Source organism: Cavia porcellus, unplaced genomic scaffold (assembly GCF_034190915.1).
Source record: "Cavia porcellus strain 051 isolate PalLab524CR breed Dunkin Hartley unplaced genomic scaffold, mCavPor4.1 scaffold_14, whole genome shotgun sequence".
NCBI classification, from domain to species: Eukaryota; Metazoa; Chordata; class Mammalia; order Rodentia; family Caviidae; genus Cavia; species Cavia porcellus.
Window position 1 is genome coordinate 67,868,850 of NW_026947497.1, and position 20,348 is coordinate 67,889,197.

The window sequence follows — 20,348 nt, forward strand, 5'->3', positions numbered from 1 at the left end:
TTTCTAAGTATTTCCCACCTTCTTTAAGTACACATGAATATTATAACTTAAAAGTCATTTAAAAAACATACTAGTTTGGCGAAAAGGAAGAAGGGAAAAAGATCATATGTGCATAAGTTTACATATATATGTGAATGTATATATATATGATAGGTAACTGTACTACTAATCTCTGTAAGCTCATCAAGAACAGTTTATGCTCTCATTATTTGAGTCTTTGATCATTTAAGTCTAAACTACTTCTAAGATAATAATATGCAATATATTAACTAGTGTTAATTTCTTATTATTTTTAAATTTCAATATCATTTTTATCATTTTATTTTTAAAATAAAAAATGAAAAACAACAAAAATCCCAAAACCATGTCAGCTGCTCTTTGTGACAAAAAAGTCAGATGTCATCAACCTGAAAAAGCTCTTCTGAACTGCCCTAATTGCAGTTTAATTAGATACTTTTTTTTTTTTTTTGTCTTTTTCATTTTTATCGGTACCAGGGATGGAACTCACAACTGCCTGCTTGCAAGGCAGGCGCTTATGCCGCTGAGCTAAATCCCCAGCCCCTAATTAGATACTTGTTAAAGTAGATATGGCCAAAGAAGGAGCAAGGAGATTGTTGCTATTGGTTATGGGAGAAAAATAGTTGAAATTAGCATAACACAGGATCTGGCTGAGGGATTGGATGAAAAGAGAGTAGGTGTGCAAGACGCTTGAGATGTTTTACAACAGGTGTTCTCCGGCAGTGGGAGAGGGGTGCTATGAACAAGGCTAGTCAATGATCAATTCCCACTGTGGCCCTAGTAGTGGGCGGCTGAAGTGGACGCTAGTGTGCAGGATGAGAGGAAAGGAGAAATGAGGCTGGCTCAGTGCTTCCTACATTTTCTGTGTGTTAGTTATGTGGGGAGATTTTAAAAGCAATGATCCCTGGGCTGTACCCCATGCCAGTTTAAATTAGAATGTATGGGCATGTGAGGTAGACCCAACAACTGTTTTTAAAGATCCCTGGGTGACTCCAAAATTCACTGGACTAGGTTCTTGTCTAGTGGGTGGTTCTGAGTATGGCTTTGGACCAGCAGCCTCAGCATGGCCTGGGAACTTGTTAGAAACACAAATTCTTGGGTCCCAACCTAGATCTACCGGAGCAGAGACTCTGAGAGTTGAGCCCAGCAGTCTGTGTTCTAACAAGTCCTCTAGAAGGTTCTAAGACACATTCAAGTTTGAGAACTTGAGCCTGAGGCACTACCATTGTCCAAATATATGTGCGAGTGAAACGCAAGGTACGTTACTTCTTTGTTTAGCGCTTCCTCATTTGAAAATTAGGAATAACAGCATTCATCTTGAAGTGTGGTCATGAGATGTAAATGCCAGGGCTATGTGAAAGTACCTGGCACAGAGTAGGCCCTGAAAATATATTCCTTTCTTTCTGTCTTCTCTACCTTCGTCCTTATACCTTCCAACCGTCTGCCTATCCACCTAAGAGCTGTGTTCAGGAGTCCATCCCTAACATTGGGCTTGCAAGCATTCCCTTAAATTTCCAGTATTCCTCACGGACTCTCACCTCCACTCGAAGGCTAAACTCCAGGTGAGCTCTGGAGTAAGCGGGCATCCTGCTCCGTCTAAGTTTTGCTCCTTTCATCTCCTCTCTAACTCCATCCCCTTCCTATCTCAACAGCCCCATTTTGATTTTGATCCTCAATCCTGGCCATGCAGGGAGGAGGGACCAGAACTGAATATGACAGGTAAAGTCTGGTACTTAGCACACTCTTAGCTAAGAGGCATATCCCATCAGCCCCTTCAGACCCTCTGGTCATGGTGGAGGCCAAAGGGACAATGTCCAAGTCTGAGATCAAGGTGGCAATAGGGTCGGCTCCCTCTGAGGCCTCTGCCTGGCTTGCAGAGGGCTGTCCTCCAGCTGCTCCATTACCCAAAAGTCCTCTGGGCACATACACATTTGCTGTCTCTATTTGTCCATGTTCCATGTTTTCACAAGGACACCAGTCAGATTACAGTAGGGTCCACCTCACTTTGACTTAATCTTCTCTCTCTCTCTCTCTGTCTCTTTAGTACCAGGAATTGAACTCAGGTCCTCACACTTGCCAGGTAAGCAGTGTGTCGCTGAGCTACATCCCCTGCCAATCCTCTCTTTAAAGTCCCTGTCTACAAAATGCAGCCGCACTGTCCAGGTACTGGGAGTTCAGGCTCATACATATAAAGCTCGGGGGTGGCCCTATTCAGTGCCTAGGACGGATAACAATAAAATCTGCTTCATCGGGATATTTTGAGAACAAAAGAGATAAAGAATATGAAGGCATTGTGTAAACAGCCGCGTCCCTTAGAGTCGTGCTGTGGGAAGCTGACAGGTGCTAAGGGTACCAGGGAAGGAAAGGCCATGGCCCAGCTTCCCTCTGCAGTGGGGCCGGCTCAGTTCCCACAGTCTAGACAGGTGAGTCGTAGCTGGCAGCCTCCTGTAGACTTGGCCTCCGCAGTGGCAGCAGGTGTGGCCTTGGGCTGCCTTCCTCCCTCCAAATTTCCATGGAGATGTGCCACGTGCCCTTGGCGGCTCAGGCGCCTGAAGCCCCGCAAAGCCTGACACGGATCAGTCCATCTAAGCTCCCCGCAGGGACGGTGGCACAGATCAAATGCTGCTCCTGGCTAAAGAGCTTTAAAAGGCTCAACTTAGAAGCATGGCAGCCTGGGAAAGCCTGGGAGGAGGGAGACTGAATGAATCCCAAAGACTGTCTTCTGACCTGCAGGGGAAGGGTGCTGGGCTGCTCAAAGGGGCCGGGAAAATAGCGAGGCTCTCCCTGGCCAAACTGCACCCTTAACTGCCATTTCCACCTGGCCCTTTAAAGCCCCAGGCCCACAGGTATCCGGATCATAACTAACTGGAAAAATAATCTATGACTCATGCTTTCCCTAGAGATCCTGGCCTACTCAGGAGGAGAGAGGCAGGAGGCCCCTTGCAGCAAACCAAACAGGCAGGAGGGCTCTTTCCGGTAAGCCTGTGTACACAGTGGTGTACCCTGCAATAGGTAGCAGAACTTGGAACAGACTTGGGTTTGAATGTAGTTGCCCATTTCCTCACTTCTCACTGGGGAAGAAGGCACTTAAGTTGCCTGGAAATGTAGAGATAATAACTCAACGACAGGGCTGTTTGCATGCTTAGAAGAGATGCCACCAAATGCCCTGTACCCATCCAGAGCCCATTGGAGCAGCACACGGAGGCCCTCAGGAAACAGCTGCTGTCATTGTGATTTTATGTTTCCTTAGGAAGGGATGCCCTCAGGAGGCTGTCTTTGCCACACAGTAAGGCCTCGGAATTAATGTAACTCAGGGAAGGTAAGGGAGGAAGAGAAGGAGGAGAAGGAGAGAGAGAGGATGGGGAGGAAGGAGATGGGTAGGGTAAGGAGGAGGAAAAGAGGGCACCGAAGAGGAGAAAAGCAGAAGTATAGAGATACTGTGACACTGGGATTTTAGGGTGACTACTCCTGGCAAGTTCAAGCATTCCTGTTTCTATTTCTTATACTCTAAGAAGGGAGGAAGCCTTCTGTCTGAAAACAAGTTCCCTTCCTTTCTGTGCAGCTCGCTCTCTCTCTCTCTCTCTCTCTCTCTCTCTCTCTCTCTCTCTCTGTGTGTGTGTGGTATACAGACCCACAATAACAACCATAAATACAAATTGTCTTCTTGTCTTCTTTTGTTTGGGGGCCCTGGAGATCTTTAAGGCATGAGTTTGACATCCCTGGTCCTGCTAGGTTCCATGGCCTTAGTACACTGGCTCAAAGACTTAGTCTACTTTACTCTTAGGGATTAGTAGAGCACCATGAAGGCACAGTGGAGCCAGAGGGCTTCAAGTGACCTTTGAACCTCATAGTCTTCCTTAGGAAGGAGAAGTGGTCAAGAACTCTGTGGTGAGGTTGCTGGACCTGTGGGAGGGGAGTGAAGCTTGGTCTCTGTTCTTGGTGAACCAGCTCTGTGATTTGAGCAAACTGCTTTCCCTCTGACAGCCTCAGTTTCCCTGCTTTGGGGCGGAGGGGCTTTATCTTTAAGGATACTTGCACTTCCTGCCAAGAGGGAGGCTGGTTTTCCAGCCCAGACAGAAGCAGGCCACAATAGTCCTTGCCTGTTCTCATAGTGCACTGAAGACAGAAGGTGCAGTGTAGACTCTTGCTCCTGGCCAAGAGAAAACCCATGGCCACAGTGGCCATTGTTGTTGGCTCTTGCAGGTCAGGTAGAAAATTGTGTCCTAAATTGTGTAGCTTTATCCATCAGGAACAGCTTGGGCTGATGAAGGTGCTGGAGGATGGGGCTTCTAAATATTTTCACAGAAGGCCAGTGTTTCAGAAGGGGAGGGACAGTGGAAAGCAGGGCTAGGTGGTGGGAAATTTCTTAGGAAGAAAAGAAAATGGCTGGGAATGGCTCTGCAGAGAGGCTGTGTTCCCATCACCTGTTGGAGAGGCCAAAGGTCTGCTAAGGCCTGGGATAGCAGGTGGGCAGTGGGGCTACAGTACTTGAACCAGATGGTCAAGGTCTACAGACTCCAGGCCAGGCCTAGAGCTTTGCAGGTTTTATTTGTTTTCAACACTTGTGGCAACTCTGTTGGAGATTACTATCTAGATGGACGCAAAAACAGAAGTTACTGCTCCAACATAAAATAAAATAAAAACTCTTTGAGGCTTCATGAGGTTAAGAAGCTTGCTTCCTATCACACATTTGGCATGTGAGAAAGATGGAATTCAAAACAAGATTTACAGGACTCTAAAACTGAACACGGGAGACAAGATTCCTTGGGGGACAGGGCTTCTGAGGACAGGGAGGTGAGTTTGGAGTGGGGCGAACCCCTCCTGCTCTCAGGGAGACTTCCAAGCAGCATGACCTGATTAAATGGAATTCCTAGTTCTTCAGCTTGAAGGTAAAGTGCTAGTTGGTGTGTTATCTGGAATTACTTTACCACTGAGCTCAAGGAGTTTTGATTCCACATGCAGTGTATGGAATAAAATGAATCCATTATTGGCCAGACTTGTAGCTCATTGCAACCTGACTTTCAGGCATGCTTTATATAAAGTACAACACAGAGATCTATACCGACCAAACTGATTACAGCTCAGCGGGGTTCATACAGCTCCCACTCATCCACCACAGAAAGATAAAGAAGAGATTTGAGGTAGGGAGAGACTTTTTCTGGTTGTTGAGTCAGCAATGGCCAGAAGTGGAGAGGTAGGAGAGGGTACCCTAGTATGTGTGTAGACAAAATTTTAGGTTGGAATCCTAGGACTTGGACTCTAGTCCCACATCCATCAATTAATGTGGGCTTGAAGAGGTCAGTTAGGTTTCTTGGGCCTCAATACTTTGATCTACTGAACTTCTCAGGGGTCGCTATGGTTTGAATTTTATCTTCAAAATTTAAGTTGAGAATTCATTGTCAGTGAAACAGTATTAAGAGGTGCACGGGGGCAAGGTTTCCTCCACCCCAGGATGATGCAGCAAGAAAGCCCTCACAGACAATGACTTCCCAGCTTCCTGGATGATGAGAAATGAATTCCTTTCCTTTATAAATTTCCCAATCTGTGATACAGCAGCATAAAATGGATTCAGGCAGAGGTGCTATGGGGAATTGAGATGAGATGATTAATGTAAAATGTTTTAAGCATCCAGCCTTCCATTCTGAGAATAGGAAGAGATCTGTACTGACAGCGTGTTGTAGGAGGCCAGATGCGGGTCCCTGTAGAAGGGATCCATCCTGCCCAAGGAGGCCTCTGGTGATAGGAGCTGGGATGCGTGTGGGGGGGGACAGGAGGCTGAGCAGTGCTTGGGAAAAGCAGGGGCCCGCTGGTGTCTGTCTGGTTTGTGGGGTGAGAGGAATCATGAGGCAGTGTCCTCCTGTCTGACCCTCACTTACTCCTTGGGCCTCTGATTCCCAAACCAGCGCCTTTGAGTTATAACTGCTCTCTGCATTAGCTTCTTTCCCAGTTTCCTCGCTGCCTGGTCCTCTACCTTTCTTCCAACTGAAACTGGCCGTGACTAGAAAGGCTCAGGCACAAACTTCATGACAAGATATAAAGAAGGATAAGGCTTTAGAGATAGCAGGAAGGAGCAGGGCACAGTGGTGCCAGCCTGTAATCCCAGCACTTGAGAGGCCAAGGCGGGAGGATTGCTGTGAGTTAGAGGCCAGTCTGGGCTACAAAGTGAGTATAAGGCCAGCCTGAATCATATAGTGAAACCCTGCCTCATAAAAGACCAAAAATGAAAAGCAAAGAAAAGAAATAGTAAGAGGGAAGATTGGAAAGATAGACATTCTTGATATGCTACTTCTGTGTGCTCAGGCCCAGCCCATTTTCCCCTTCTCTCATTCACTGACTTTTTAAATTCTTTTCAGCTCCAAGCACCAGCACATGGGTGCCTGTGTGTTTGCAAGGGCACACATGTGAGTACTCTCCCTCTCTCTTTCTCTCTCTGTCTACTCTGTTCATTTGTTGAGCCACCAAATATTTAGTTTGCCGACTTGGTCTTGGCATAGTGCTGGGCAGCTAGGAATCAGGCTCTGAAGAAGAGGACCTCTTTTCCCTGACTGCCATAGTCTTAGGAACTTACTGACTCTGCTACTCCACGGTGTTTTCCTACCATATTGGTAGCAACATGATTGCCTTAAATATTTCTTATGTGTAGATAAGACTACTGGGGGGCTGGACCACTACCCTAAGGCACCTGGAGCACCTTGAGTACTTGAAGGCAGGTGTGAGTCCAGGTTCTACCTGTGATTTTACCCTCATTTCTTCACCCCTCTGAGTCTCTGTCTTCTCAAACATAAAATCAGTTAAATAATAAATATGCAGCAGTGTTGTACCATAAATAGGTATTCAATAAGTAACAATCCAATATATATTTGTTTGCTAAGATTAAACACTGCTATGGATTGAATGTCTGTATCCTATCCCTTCTCCCCAACTGGTACGTTGAAGCTCTAACCCCAATTTAGAGGTGGACTTTTGGGAGGTAATTAGGTAATGAGGGTGGAGCCCTGTGAAAGGGATTAGTGCCCTTGTAAGAAGAGAAAGGAGAGAGATGATCTTTCCATGTGAGAAGGCAGTAGCAAAGTATCTGTCTACAAACCAGGGTGTGGGCTTTCACCAGCCATCAGCTGGTTCCTTGATCTTGGACTTCTCAACCTCCAGAACTATGAAAAATAAATGTCTGTTGTTTAAACCACTCAGTCAGTGGTCTTCTCCTATAGCAGCCCAAACTGGCTAAGATAGACACTTCTTGCAAAAAATAGAAACAAACCTGAAACACTAGTGTTTGGGCTGTGCAGAACCCAGGGCCAGTGTGGTGTTTTGCTATTGGCTCCGGAGGGGCCTGATGTTCAATGAACGAAGAGCTTCTACAGGGGAACAGGGACTGGTTTGGGAACTGAGATCGGGCTGGCAGAAGAGAGAAAAACTAAGGTGTCTGGTCATGTGAGGAACCTGGTTTTGATCTTCCTTCTGTGTGTGAAGAGGGAAAGATTCCTTGGCTCCGAGGTTCCATTTTGAGCAGCAGACCTCCAGAGGCAGGAATTAAATTGGAGTTTTATTCCAGCTTGAACCTGTGTGAGCAAGTTTCTCCCTGCAGATGGTAAGCAGCTAGCTTCCCGAGGTGGATTTTCACCTTCACCAGCCCCTCCCAGGCCTTCGAGAGAGGAAGGGGAAGAGGACACAGCTGGAGCCAGTCATCGTCTTTAAAAGTCAGCTGAGGAGGAGGACTGGTTGCTTTCTTTGAGTTTCCAGTGAATCTGTGTCGAGCAGGGCTAACCAGAGGGTTAGGCTGGTCTGGGCTTAGTCCCTAAGGGACTCTGGCACAGAAACAATTCCATCTTTGCAGCACTAAGTGAAAGGTTTGGCTCAGACAGGACACTGTAGCCAGGAAAGCCACAACCGGAAGCAGGAAGCCCCATCTTGCCCTGCCCCTAGGAAGTTACCTGTGACGCCATCTTCCCGCCCCTGGGAATTTACATATGGCGCCAAACCTAGGACCAATGGGCTACCTGTGTATCCCTAATGCCCGCCTTAGGTTCCACCCCAAACCGAGGTTATTTACAGGCCCCCACGCCGCGTGTCCGCCGGAGAGATCGCCGGACGCCAGCGGTGGGGGTTGCCGGTCATCTCTCTCCGTGTTCTCAGAATAAAGGCCGCTTTTTATTTTATATTTCTCATCTTTTGTTAATATTTTTCATCTTTTGGAAATAACTCTATCATTTGGTACCGTGACTCGATCGGCAGGCAACTAACTCTTGGGCCACATACCCAGAGTTTCCTCGCCGATAAACAGATACCATCCTGGATTAATCCCGAGCTTTTTCCTCTCCCGAGACGTTCCTGTCGCCAGCCGCCTGCACTCCGCATCGGCCAGACTGATTTCAGGTGAGCACTCCCCGGGGAACTTTTCGCACTGGGCAGCCCCAGTGGAATGTTCTCCCCGTCTGCGTGGGTCTGTGCATTTTCACGTCCTTAGGACCGCCCAGGGCAGGGTTCTTTCTGGGCAAACCTGCGCCCACAAAATCTCTCACGTTCTTTGGGTTTGGATAGCCCAAAGCAGAGATTTTTGGGACCGCCCACACTGAAAGAATGCCTCACTTCCCTTAAAGCCTTGCGCTTTCACGGGCAAAACTGTTACTGATCCTACGTAGACTCCATTCGTAAATCTCAGTGACGACTGAAGTTTACGGTTTGGAACCGTTCCGCCGCGTGGTACCACAAATAAGTGACGACTTTTTTCTGGACCTCCGGTTTTTTTTTCTTGCCTGAATCAGTCATGGGGAACGTATTTTCTAACTCCCAAAAGACGCCTTTACGGTGCCTAATTTCCAATTTACGTACTCTAAAAATTAAAGGTACCATAAAAACTAAACAACTAACTTTTTACTGCCAGGAGGTCTGGCCAACCTACCCGCTTATCGGCAAGCCTTGGCCCAAACAAGGAACATTTGACCCCTGCATTCTCAGGAACTTGTACGATTTTTGTCAAGCTGGCAACAAGTTATTAGAACTCCCTTATGTCCAAGCCTTTCTTATTCTGAGAACACGCCCATCTCTCATTAAGTCTTGTGCTCCAGCTGAGATACTTTTAGCTAAGTCTACTGCGCCGCAAACTTTTCCGTCCTGCTCTCCGTTGTTTTCCCAGCCGCCGCCTGCCTACCACCAAACTCGTTCCCTGCCGTTGTCTCCCGCCGGACCGCTCTCTCCTCCCCCTATGCCTGATTCTCTCAGCAGCTCTAATCCCTCTCCATTGCAGATACCTCCCACTGTACGATCGTCTCCCTCTCCGCCTTCCAGGACCCATAACTCTGCCAGCAGCTCTAATCCCTCTGTGTCGCAGTTATCTCCCGATGTTCAATCCTCTCCCCCTCCGTCTCCAGGGACCCATATCTCTCCCAGCGGCTCTGATCCTTCTGTTAGCGCTTCCTCGCAGTCTCTGACTTCCTCTCCTGAGAATTCTGTATCCCCTACAGCATTCTCACCGCCCGCCCACTGTACTAGGTCTCCGTCGCTGTGTCCTTCCAGCAGGTCGCGTGATTGTTCCAGCTTGCGCGGGGAACAGTTGCCATGTTACAACCCTCTGCCACATGGCATGGCGCCGCCATGTTCCAGAGGGCCACATGACGACAGGGCGCCGCCATGTTCCCAGGCGCCGCCATGTTTTGGGTCACGTGACAGGGCGCCGCCATGTTTACAGGGCCCTCACTGTCAACAGGCGTCTCCTTGTGGCTCCTCTTGTGGACTACAACAGCTGCCCTGTTGCAGTGCACATGACGCTTCATTGTGCTGCCGACAGCAGTCCTCTAGCTGCAAGGCACACAGTGAGACGCCATCTGCTCGTGTTTCCCAGGGTGACCGGCAGCAGCTCTGTAGCCGCTCTACAGATGATTGCTCACATGCGCCTACCGGAAGGATGGCTGCTCAGTGGCCCTCTGCTCTGGAATCTTCTCAGGCTCTGCTTCCACTTCGGGAGCAAGCTGGTCCCAAGGAACTTGTTAACATCCATGTGCCTTTTTCCCTTTCTGATCTATCTCAGATTACCCTTAAATTAGGTAGCCTCTCTGTTGACCCACAGAATTATATCAGGCAATTTAAATTTATTACTAATTGTTATGATGTACATTTTAAGGACGCTGATAATGACTCTAGGCCTATAGCTGTGCCAGAGCAGGTCAAGCATACTAACTATAACAAACTTTTAAAACAGGTCCAGGAGGCTAATCAAAACCCAGCTGTGTTCGTAAATTGGCTTTCTAATCCTCGAGCCCTGCAAGCAGTTCCAGCTTTGCGTACTGTGTCGGGCCGCCTCCCAGCCCCTCCCCCATGCGCCGTCCCAGCCCCTCCCTCCCCTGTGCGCCGTCATCGCCGCCGCTGCCACATTACACGTTTCCGGGGGCAGTCCGAGCCCGCCCCTGCGCGCCATATCCCAGCGCTTGCCCCACCCACTGGGCGTGCTCTGCCGGAGTGCCGTGAAACAGCAGCTCAGCGGCTCTGCTCAGGCATGCTTTTTTTTACAATTTGGCTCCGCTCAAAAGATGCTTTTTTATTACAATTCTCAAACCATTTAATCAAGGTTATTGGCCACCTGATAATTTTACCAGCCTTGTTTATCAATCAAAGCCTTCACCAATCTCCTGTTTAACAACTAAGGTTATAAATTCCTTTTTGCTGGGAACCACTAGCTCTATTTCAAGACAAGGGTTTTCTTTAAAGTTTTATTTTATTTGTCTTGGTTCATACTACTGCAAATAACAACTTTAAAAGTAAATGTGTTCAGAATTTGACAGTATTAGATCAGTTTTGATTGATTTATTCATAAGATTGCTAAACCTTTACTGCAAAATGTTTCCATTAAAGCCTTGTTTGGCAGACTAAAGCTTTTTTGTTAATTCTACGTGTCACCCTATAAAAAAAGTGGTATGCCATCCAGATAAAGCCTGCTCTCTAATCCAAAATGCCAATATTAAATTCCTGCATACTTACTTAATTCTACTATAGTCCAAATCCCAAACAAAAAGGCAAAACTTGACCTTCAAACCTTATAGAGATCTTAATATGGTTTTTTATATTTTTAACACTTGTGACACTTGAAGTTCTGAGACAGGTAAACCTACACAAGGTGGAGCTGCCTGCCCCCTCCATGGACCACGCTCAAATGCAGCAGAAGATACTGTGCAAGAAAATGCCCCATCCTGGCATTCTTTGAGACCTTACTCCAGGGCTACTGGACTGTCCTAGCCACCAGAGAGTGGGTAAGCCATCCTAAGTTCTAGCCCTCATAGGAAATGTCGACACTGCCAGATTCGTCACCGACAGAAAACCCGCTGCTGAAGACTGAGAAGACTCAGGGCCAGCAGCCCCCTTTGTGGGTGTCCGTCTCGGATTCCAAGTCGCACTAAAGTCTCAGGTAAGACATTCTCTATATTTGTGGACATAGAGGCCATATATACAGAGTTCTTCCTGAGTATTCAGGCTACTATATTAAGTCCTCAATCTCTATCATGGGGTATTGATGGTCAACCTATGCCATTTATAAATAAAAACAGGGCCTATTTTGTGTAGGTCCCAGTCCTAAATCTTAAAATGCCTTTTATACAGGCTGACTTAGACACACTGAGGCCTCAACAGCTTCCACCTGTGTTGCTGGTGGACCCTTCCTCAGTGATATAGACCACCCCCTTCCTTTCTTGTTCACCAATTTGTCAGACAACCCTGGTCAAGACTCTCAGATACATTTTTGTCTTCTCACTTGGTTTATACTTTTTCAGGATACATAAAAGCCTTTCTCATACTTGCTAAAGTTCTGTTACAGCAAATCATTCCAAGGACTACAACCAGGTTGCAGTGACCCATGCCTAAATCAAAGTTGCTGGACTTCCATCCTAGTTTCACATCGCTCAGGCTAAGAGGTGCCCTCCCAGACCTAAATCTGATCATTCTGAGTGGTCATCTCATCTTCTGTCGCCTACCCATCTCTGTCTCACAAAGGCTTCGCAGCCACAGTTAACAGGCTAAGTCGTGTTTTGTTATCCACTCTGGTTCCTAATTTCTTACATTCTATTAATGATCATTTTTACAGCAGGACTCTTTAACAGTATTGCCTACAGACTCCAACATCATGCATACCAGAGACAAGCCTTACCAATCTACTGTCTTAACTTTTATGCTTTCAGATGGGGGAGTAATCACCTCTCATAACTCCACTCCTCCTAACCCCATGTTTAATTTTCAGAATTCTGCCTCACCGTGGAAATGTTTCTACCTCAACATGGTCCTGATAGAATGATATGTCTAAATCAAAGGCACCTTTCCCTTTACCTCACCTGGGTCCTTAAATATGACAGTGCCATGTCTCCTCATAACATCTTGTCTCTTTGTTTTTCCAGTCTGACATACGTGCATTCACCAGTGAAGCTGTCCTGGCTAAAACACCTGGCACCAGCGTCGACCTGGGCATCAACCTTCATCCCGTCAACTCCCCTAGGCTCCAGTACAGCGCCCTTTGCCAGCAGGAAGTAGTTAAAGAGAGAAATCTTCGCCCCTTTTCATAATAACCATAAGACGGGATATGAAAGGTTTGGCCCAGACAGGACACTGTAGCCAGGAAAGCCACAACCGGAAGCAGGAAGCCCCATCTTGCCCTGCCCCTAGGAAGTTACCTGTGACGCCATCTTCCCACCCCTGGGAATTTACATATGGCGCCAAACCTAGGACCAATGGGCTACCTGTGTATCCCTAATGCCCGCCTTAGGTTCCACCCCAAACTGAGGTTATTTACAGGCCCCCACGCCGCGTGTCCGCTGGAGAGATCGCCGGACGCCAGCGGTGGGGGTTGCCGGTCATCTCTCTCCGTGTTCTCAGAATAAAGGCCGCTTTTTATTTTATATTTCTCATCTTTTGTTAATATTTTTCATCTTTTGGAAATAACTCTATCACTAAGACTTGAGCTCTAGTCCCATATCCACCATTTAGTGTGACCTGGGATAGGTCAACTTTTCTAATCTATAAATTTCTCCTGAGCATTCCTAGTGAGGACAGGCTAGACCACTAACCCAACGATTCTCATCTGTCAGCATATATACACACACTAGTGGGCCTGGTGGAAATGTAGAATTTGCTTCAGCAGGCCTGGTATGGGCTTTAAGAGTCTGAATCTCTGACATGCACCCAGGCACTGTCCATGTTCCTGGTTCATGGACCAAGAGAGGTTCTGTCAAGGCAAAGCCTGGCCAACTATGGCTGGAGGGCCAAATATAGCCTGCTGTTTTTTTTTTTTTTTGTCAATAAAGCTTTATTGGAACACAATCTTGTCTATCCATTCATGTGTTTTGGGGGGCTGCTTCGATGCTATGTAAACAGAGCTGAGTAGCTGCATCGAAGATTGTACAGCATACAGAGCCTTGCTATTTTAATAGTTGCTTATGGTCTCTTACAAAAAAAATCTTTTCTAGCTCCTATACTAGAGAACCAATGACTATTCTACATGATCCAAAATATTCAGCCTTTCAGTCTGAGGCTGGACAAGAGAAAGCCACTTCACTTTTCTGAGTCTCGTTCCTTATCTACAGGACAAAATGATTTCTAAAATTCTAAGAGGCTTATGATGCTAGCATTTCAGTACTACACAGAAAACATTTTAGTTTCTACGGAAACAGGCTTCCGAGAACCATGTCATGTGGCCTTCATTTGGAAACTGCAAAAGAATCCTGCCCTCTGAGGTTGGGTGTGGTGGACACACACCCATAATCCCAGGACTCAGCAGGCTGAGGCAGGAGGACTGCCACAAGTTCAAAGTGAGTCTGGGCTACCTAGTTAGTGAGTTCAGGACCAGCCTAAACTTTAGAGTGAGACCCCTCTCTCTTTCCGTCATACACGCATGCACACACGCACACACTTGGCCTAACACTACAGAGTCCAGGGAGGAAGCGCTTGCCAGATGTGATGAGAAGTCTGTGGAAACAGATCACATCTACTGCCTAATACCAGGTGAACTGGAGACCAAAGAGCTTGAGCCAGGTAGAGGTGGAGGCAGATCTCCTGAGCTCCAACACAGGCTGATGTTGGCCCTGAGACTCTGGGACACGGCATGCTAGCATCACTCACCAATTCCATTTTGTTCAGAGACTAACTCAAACATAATTCCCTGACTCATGGCTTTATGTGCTCCTGACTCTGGGTTCTTCTGGTCAATCACTATGCCTCAGCCCTTTTGGAAAGGTCTCAGAGACTCTGCCATGGCACAGGGATATGGAAGGGATTGGTACCTGGGACTTCCTGGTGAGTCTGCATCCTGGCAAGAAAGGTTCCATGTTAAAAAAAAAAAAATTATAGGAGAGTTCCTACAGGCCGCTGTGAGGGGAGATGCCTGACTCTTGAGTGTTCAGCTTAAGCAACAGGTCAGATGCAGGCAGGGGGTGTGCAGCCATGGGGTGGCTGTGGGGAAGGGTGTGTAAAGAAAGGAAAGATAATGACTAGTCTGGTGCATGTTGATTCCCACGTGGGCTGATTGGACTGAATGACAAAGCTGTGATTTTCCATGAAAAGCAAAGCAAAGTCTCCCTGTAGGCCTGAAAACATCAAATAGGAAGGGCAGATGTTGTCATGGTTACTTCTTAAGAGTTTTGAGGGAGTCCCCATACACACCCCCTGCTGCTCCTGAAATTATTTAGGGGTCACTTGACTCATTCTGTCTCAGCTCACAGGAGAGACCGGAACCAAACACTTATGCTAAATGCATAATTTTAAAGAACATTTACATTTTTGTCCAAGTGTAGGAGTTGACTACTGCTTACTCTGATGGCCAGCTCTCCACTGAACAGGAAACTCAGGAGCAAACCTTGGCTACTCCTGAACCCACCAGGCCACAGTCTGTAACGGTTTTATAAAACAGAGAGAGGAGCAGAGCCATAGGAAAAATCTGGACCCCATGCTCACAATTATTTTGGGTGCCTCAGTTGAGTGCTAGCTCTTTCCCCGGGAGTATGAACCTGAGAGGTGGGTGGTTGGTATCTCATCCCTTGCTTTAGGATTCAAGTTATAGCTTGCACAATTAGTGAAAATCTACATGGCACCATAGACCACACATGGTTGCAAAGTAGCAGAATCAACTAACTTTGCAACAGGAGACAGGCAGAGACTCACATCCGGGCGGGCAGACGGATGACTACATTATGCATTTGCCTGGAGAGAGTTTGCGTTGGTTGGTTTCAGCAGCAGGTTAGTGAGCTCCGGCCAGACCTGGACAGCCACTCGCCTTTTCTTCTGCACAATTACCACAGCTCCTAATTAGATGCCTATCTGTGGGATTACTTTATTTAGGCGAGACTCCCCCACTCCTCAGTGGCTACAGTGGAGTCATAGTTTAACCCTAGTACCTGGCACTTGGTAGGTGCTTTTAAGTATGTGTTGAATGCTCTGACAGAAAACTCATCTTGCACTGCAGGGAAAAGGACTCCAAAGGAATACTCTACCAAGAGTACTTCTTGTCTTCGCTTACCAAGAATTACAAAAAATAATTATCTAATGATAGTCTAGGCAGATTTTGGCTTAAATCAGAATCTTGTCAGGATCCCCCATTTGCAGATCAAATGGGATGACTGAGAAATCGAATGGCATAGCCAGCAGGGATAGAATGGGGTAACACAGATCCTTTTGCTTCATTTGTATTCATCACCGCTCCTCATTGCCTGAACTCCACTTCCTGTTAGATCAGCAGGCGCATTAGATTCTCATAGGACATTAAAGCCTATGTCGAACTGGGCATGTGAAGATCTAGGTTGCACATTGCGCATGCGCAGAGATCTAGGTTGCATAGGCCTTTGAGTGAGAGACCATTCCACACACCAGTCCCTGGGGCCAAACAGGCTGGGGACTGCTATTCTAAGCAATATTTGAATTACTTATTTGAAGATGACCAACACACTTATCAAATGTGTTTTTAATAACTCTATGAAGCTAAATTCTTAGAGTCACATACACATGAGACTGCTTTTTTTCTTCAGTATTTTTTTCTCTTTTTGCCTGTTCCTGTTCCACTCTAGAATCTGCTGCCCACTGATTAGAAGGCAAGGGCTCCTCACTTCCCCCAGCAGCAAACACTGCTGCAGAATAGTGAGCCAGCCAGGGTGTGGGGCTTTGAAAGAGACACAAACATGAAGAGAGCACTGCTCTTTGTTTTCTGGGGCCAGGCAGGGGAGAGATACAAGGAGACTACACAAGCCTATGACACAGTGCAACTCATAGCTAATGTGCTGGTGAGACAGAAGGCAAAACTCAGTGTCCTGGGAATTCAGAGAGTGGTCTTATTTCTGGAGAACACCAAGGACTCTAGGCAGGAGATGACCATTAGGAGGCCTTGCGGGAAGAACAGAATTTCAAAAGGTGGAGTTGCAACCCTTCTTCAGACTGGGTCTAAATGCCTCCTACGTTCTGAGAGCCTGGTCGTCCATTATATATGTTAGCCTTTGTAATAACTTTTCTAGTTGGATGCTAGCCACTGTGGGATAGGCTGGGAACTACGGGCCTGCGTCTTGGTTCTGATGCTTGCCTGTACATAAAATTGTGTAAGTCCTACCTTTGCCCCACTCCTACTGGCTATCCCACTGTAAAACGGGATGTGATATAACGTTGATCATGAGTTTCTGGTTAGGATTACGTTAATATATGCAAAATAATTTACAAACTATAATGAAATATAAAAAGATTATTTTTGCCTGTTCTTATGCCATGTGCTTCTTATTTATCTAATAACCTTTGTTTCAATCACTGCTGGGGACGGGGCACTGGAAATACAAAGATGAGTAATTCTCAGATTCCTTCCTTGGAGTCTGAAAAGTCTAGCAAAGGTGACAGTGGCCACCACTGATGGTGGTATCGGCTCACTGTGCCAAGACGAAGGCCTGGCACAGAGTTAGAGTCTGCCAGAGCTCTGCTTTTTCTTAATGGAAACATAGGTGGATGTTAATGATGATGACAAGAGCTTCAAAACCAGAAATCAGCCAGATGTGGTGGTACACGCCTGGAATTCCAGCACTCTGGGAGGCTAGGCAACTTAAGGATTTACTGAAACCCTGTCTCAAAATGAGAAGTAGAAAAGGGCTGAGGATGGGGCTCAGAGTGGAGCCTCTGTGTTCTCCAGTAGAATCAAACCAAACCAAACCAAACCAAACCAACCAATTCAACTGATGTTCTCCAGCATACATCAGGACTAAAGGAGTGAGGTGAGTTTTTTAAGCTTGAAAGTATCCTGTGTTTCAAGTACTTTTATACCCATTCACTTTTATAACAAGTGAGGTATTATGATGCTAATTTTATAGATGAGAAAGAGGAGGCTCAGAGACACAGGGACGCTTCCAAGATTTATAAAGCTGAAAACCTTCACAGTTTATATTTTATGCCTAAAGTTAAACCCAAGTTATCAAACTGCAAGGCTAGAGCTTTTCCTTGTTGCTTTTTGGGTAGCTAGTGTTTTTATAGAGCTCACTCATGCTAGTACTGAATCCCTTCTTACTTGGATTGCTTTTTCCAGGAGAAAGACTGATTTTTGTGAGAAATTTGACAGTAAATTCTTCTACTGACATTTCCTCTTGCACTTCCACTGGTAAAACTTTTCTCTCCTACCACTGGCTTCTGACTTTGGCCTGTCCTCTGACCCAGTGAAACTGCCAAGGAGTAAAGAACCCCCAAAAAGAAAGAGCTACACATAGAGCTCCTGCCACCTCAGCCACTAGCCTGTAAGTCCTAGGACAAAATACAAGACAGAAAAATCTGTGCACGATTCTGTGCACAAAGAAGTCAACGTAGACAAAATATATCTATTCAGACTTCAATTTTGTGGAATTGTAAGTCATCTCAAAATATGATTTCCAGGATTGCTTACTTTATTGATAAGGAATATCAAGAATCAAGGAAAGGAAGAGACATGCCCAAGGTCACGTTCGTACTAATGAGAGGCAGAGTCTGGTATGCAGTCCAGATCTCTTTCCTGATTCCCAGGCCAGCAATGTTTTCCCATTAAATAAGTTTCCTCTTTAGCTTTGCCCACGAACAGCTCAACTTATAGGAGATCATGGCCCTTTTAAGAACCTAGCTCAGGGCTGGTGTCTGACTACAAAGCCCAGAAGCCAGGGCCTCTTCCTTTGGTCTTGGCTTTGATCAGCTCAAGTCCTCATCTAAAGAACGGGAAGTGGCTTCGATTTTAGCTCAAAAAGCACATTCTAGGGGTGGGAAAGGGGGATTTGGGGAAGAAAGTTCCTGTGAATGATGGTAAACAGCGACCAGCAGATCCTTTACTCTGGCTTGAAGAAGGGGAAGCTATAAAAGCAGACATTTAAGAGGAAGATGAAAGTTGATCTTGAGTCTTAACCAGAAAACAACCACAGTAAGAGCTTCCTCCAGCCCTGTGGCAGACAGAGGGGAGGATTCTGCTTTGCTCATTCCCTTCTCTCTTCTGATAGGGCTGGATACTAGGGTGGGTGCTGAGGCACAAGCGCCAGGGTGGGAAAATTTGGAGGAACTTTATCCAACCCCAGTGCTCCCTCCACCCTCTGCCAGAGCTCATAACTTCCCCTGCCAAGGGAGGAAGGAGGAACACATTATTCGGTTTAATAATTTATACAAATTGAAAAGCTTACTGTACAAAATAAAAGGGCTTTAGGAGGGCAAAAGAGAAATAAAGATTCCTACATCCTCTTTTCAAGGATGGAGGTGTGGGGATGATATTTCTTGATGACCTCACTCAGGAATAAAACAAGTGACTCTCTAAAACATGGGTATGAAACAAGCAAGTCACTCTGGTGATGACCCAAGCTTTGTCTCTTTCTACTGGTGGAATCACATCCATTCTTAGCAGTTATAGCCTGGGGCATCCAAGCACACAGAGCCAGCTCCGTGCGATGCAGGAGGAGGCTGTGGCATTTATTTGTCTGTATCAGTGATTCTCAAACCTAGCAGCCCATCAGAGTCATCTAGTGAACTCATTATGAACTGAAATTTCTAGCAAGCATTCCAGATGTCATTTAGATAGATCAGGTGTGGTCTGGAAATCTTCATTTTTCTGTGAGCAGGCCTGATTCCAGAACCAGTGATCCAGTTCAACCCCATCCATCCCGCTATGAAAGCTTTTACACAGATGCTGGTTTTATAGCAAAGAAAACTGAAGTGGAAAAAAAAAGGTAGTTGGTAGCAACACTTGGCTTAGGACTCAGTGCCCCAGCTGCCAGTTTAGGGTCTTAGACAGTGGCTTTCAGGGCACTCTCTGACATAATGAAACCTCATCTCAAAAGGAACAAAAAATGAAAAAGGGCTGAGGATGTGGCTCAGTGTAAGCCCTGAGTTCACTCCCTAGTGCTGGGGGAGGCCAGGCCACATGGGCTCCAGGTCACACGAAGACCCTTAGCTTTTACTCTGAGCCACTGTGGGATTTTTGGTAGAGAAGCATCTGGTGTATTTTCACAGGGGCCCCTGATGCAGTGGTGAGAACAGATTCTACCTAGCAGGTGTGGGAGCGAATCCAGAGAGGAGGAACTGCAGTAATCCGGGCACAGATGACAGTGTCTCAGACCAAGTGGGCAAGACAGCAGGTGCTGAGAAGTGGTTGGACCCTGAGTATTTTCATTTCATTTCTTTTTTATTTTTTGGTACTAAAGGATCGATCTCATGACCTCGTGCTTACCAGACAGGTGCTTATGCCACTGAGCTAAATCCCCAGACCTCTGGATATTTTTAAAAAGTACAGTGAATGGATTTTCTCAGAGACTGGATATGAGATGGGAGATGAAGAGAGGAGCTGGGATGGTGCCAGTGCTTAGATCTAGGAGTTGCTGTAGGAAGGTCATAGTTACCGTTAACTGGAATGGATAAGGCTTAGAGGAGGGAACGGCCATTGGGTTGTGAACATGTGGAACTTGTGGCGTCTGACACAGCTGAGAAACTCTGTATCAGCTGTGGGCACACAAGCACTTTCAAGAGCAGGGACCATGAGTCAGTGCAGCATCTACAGAGCATCAGATCCCTGCCTGGCTAGGGACCCTTACTAAGCGCGCTGAGGTCCTCATGTGGTTTGCTAGCCCTCCCCTAACCCTAACCCTAATCCCCATACTGCGGTGCTGGTCTAGACTGATGAGCCGCATGCCTGGCTTACCTTGGACGCAGAATTTCAGTTCCTTCGGGTCAGTGATGCTCTTCCTGCTTTCCCGGATCACAGCCCTGTTCTTCTTGGTTTCTCCCCAGAGATTGGTGCCTCCATACATGCTGGGAATGTTGAGAATGGCAATACCTTCGAGGAAGATGTTGCTCAGGTCTACCTCAACTCCGTCACACTGGGGAACACAGAGCAAAGGCCA

General features: G+C 46.6%; 1 protein-coding gene across 4 annotated transcripts in view; it reads right to left on the reverse strand.

Annotated features, from left to right (window-relative positions):
• Positions 1-20,348, reverse strand: part of Dgkg (diacylglycerol kinase gamma) — a 193,515-nt gene that overhangs the window by 20,044 nt on the left and 153,123 nt on the right. For all 4 annotated transcript variants that reach the window (XM_023560313.2, XM_003477071.5, XM_063261207.1 and 1 more), the window contains one exon: positions 20,147-20,324. In XM_023560313.2, coding sequence (XP_023416081.1) covers positions 20,147-20,324 — 178 coding nt within the window. The remainder of the gene's footprint in view (positions 1-20,146; positions 20,325-20,348) is intronic.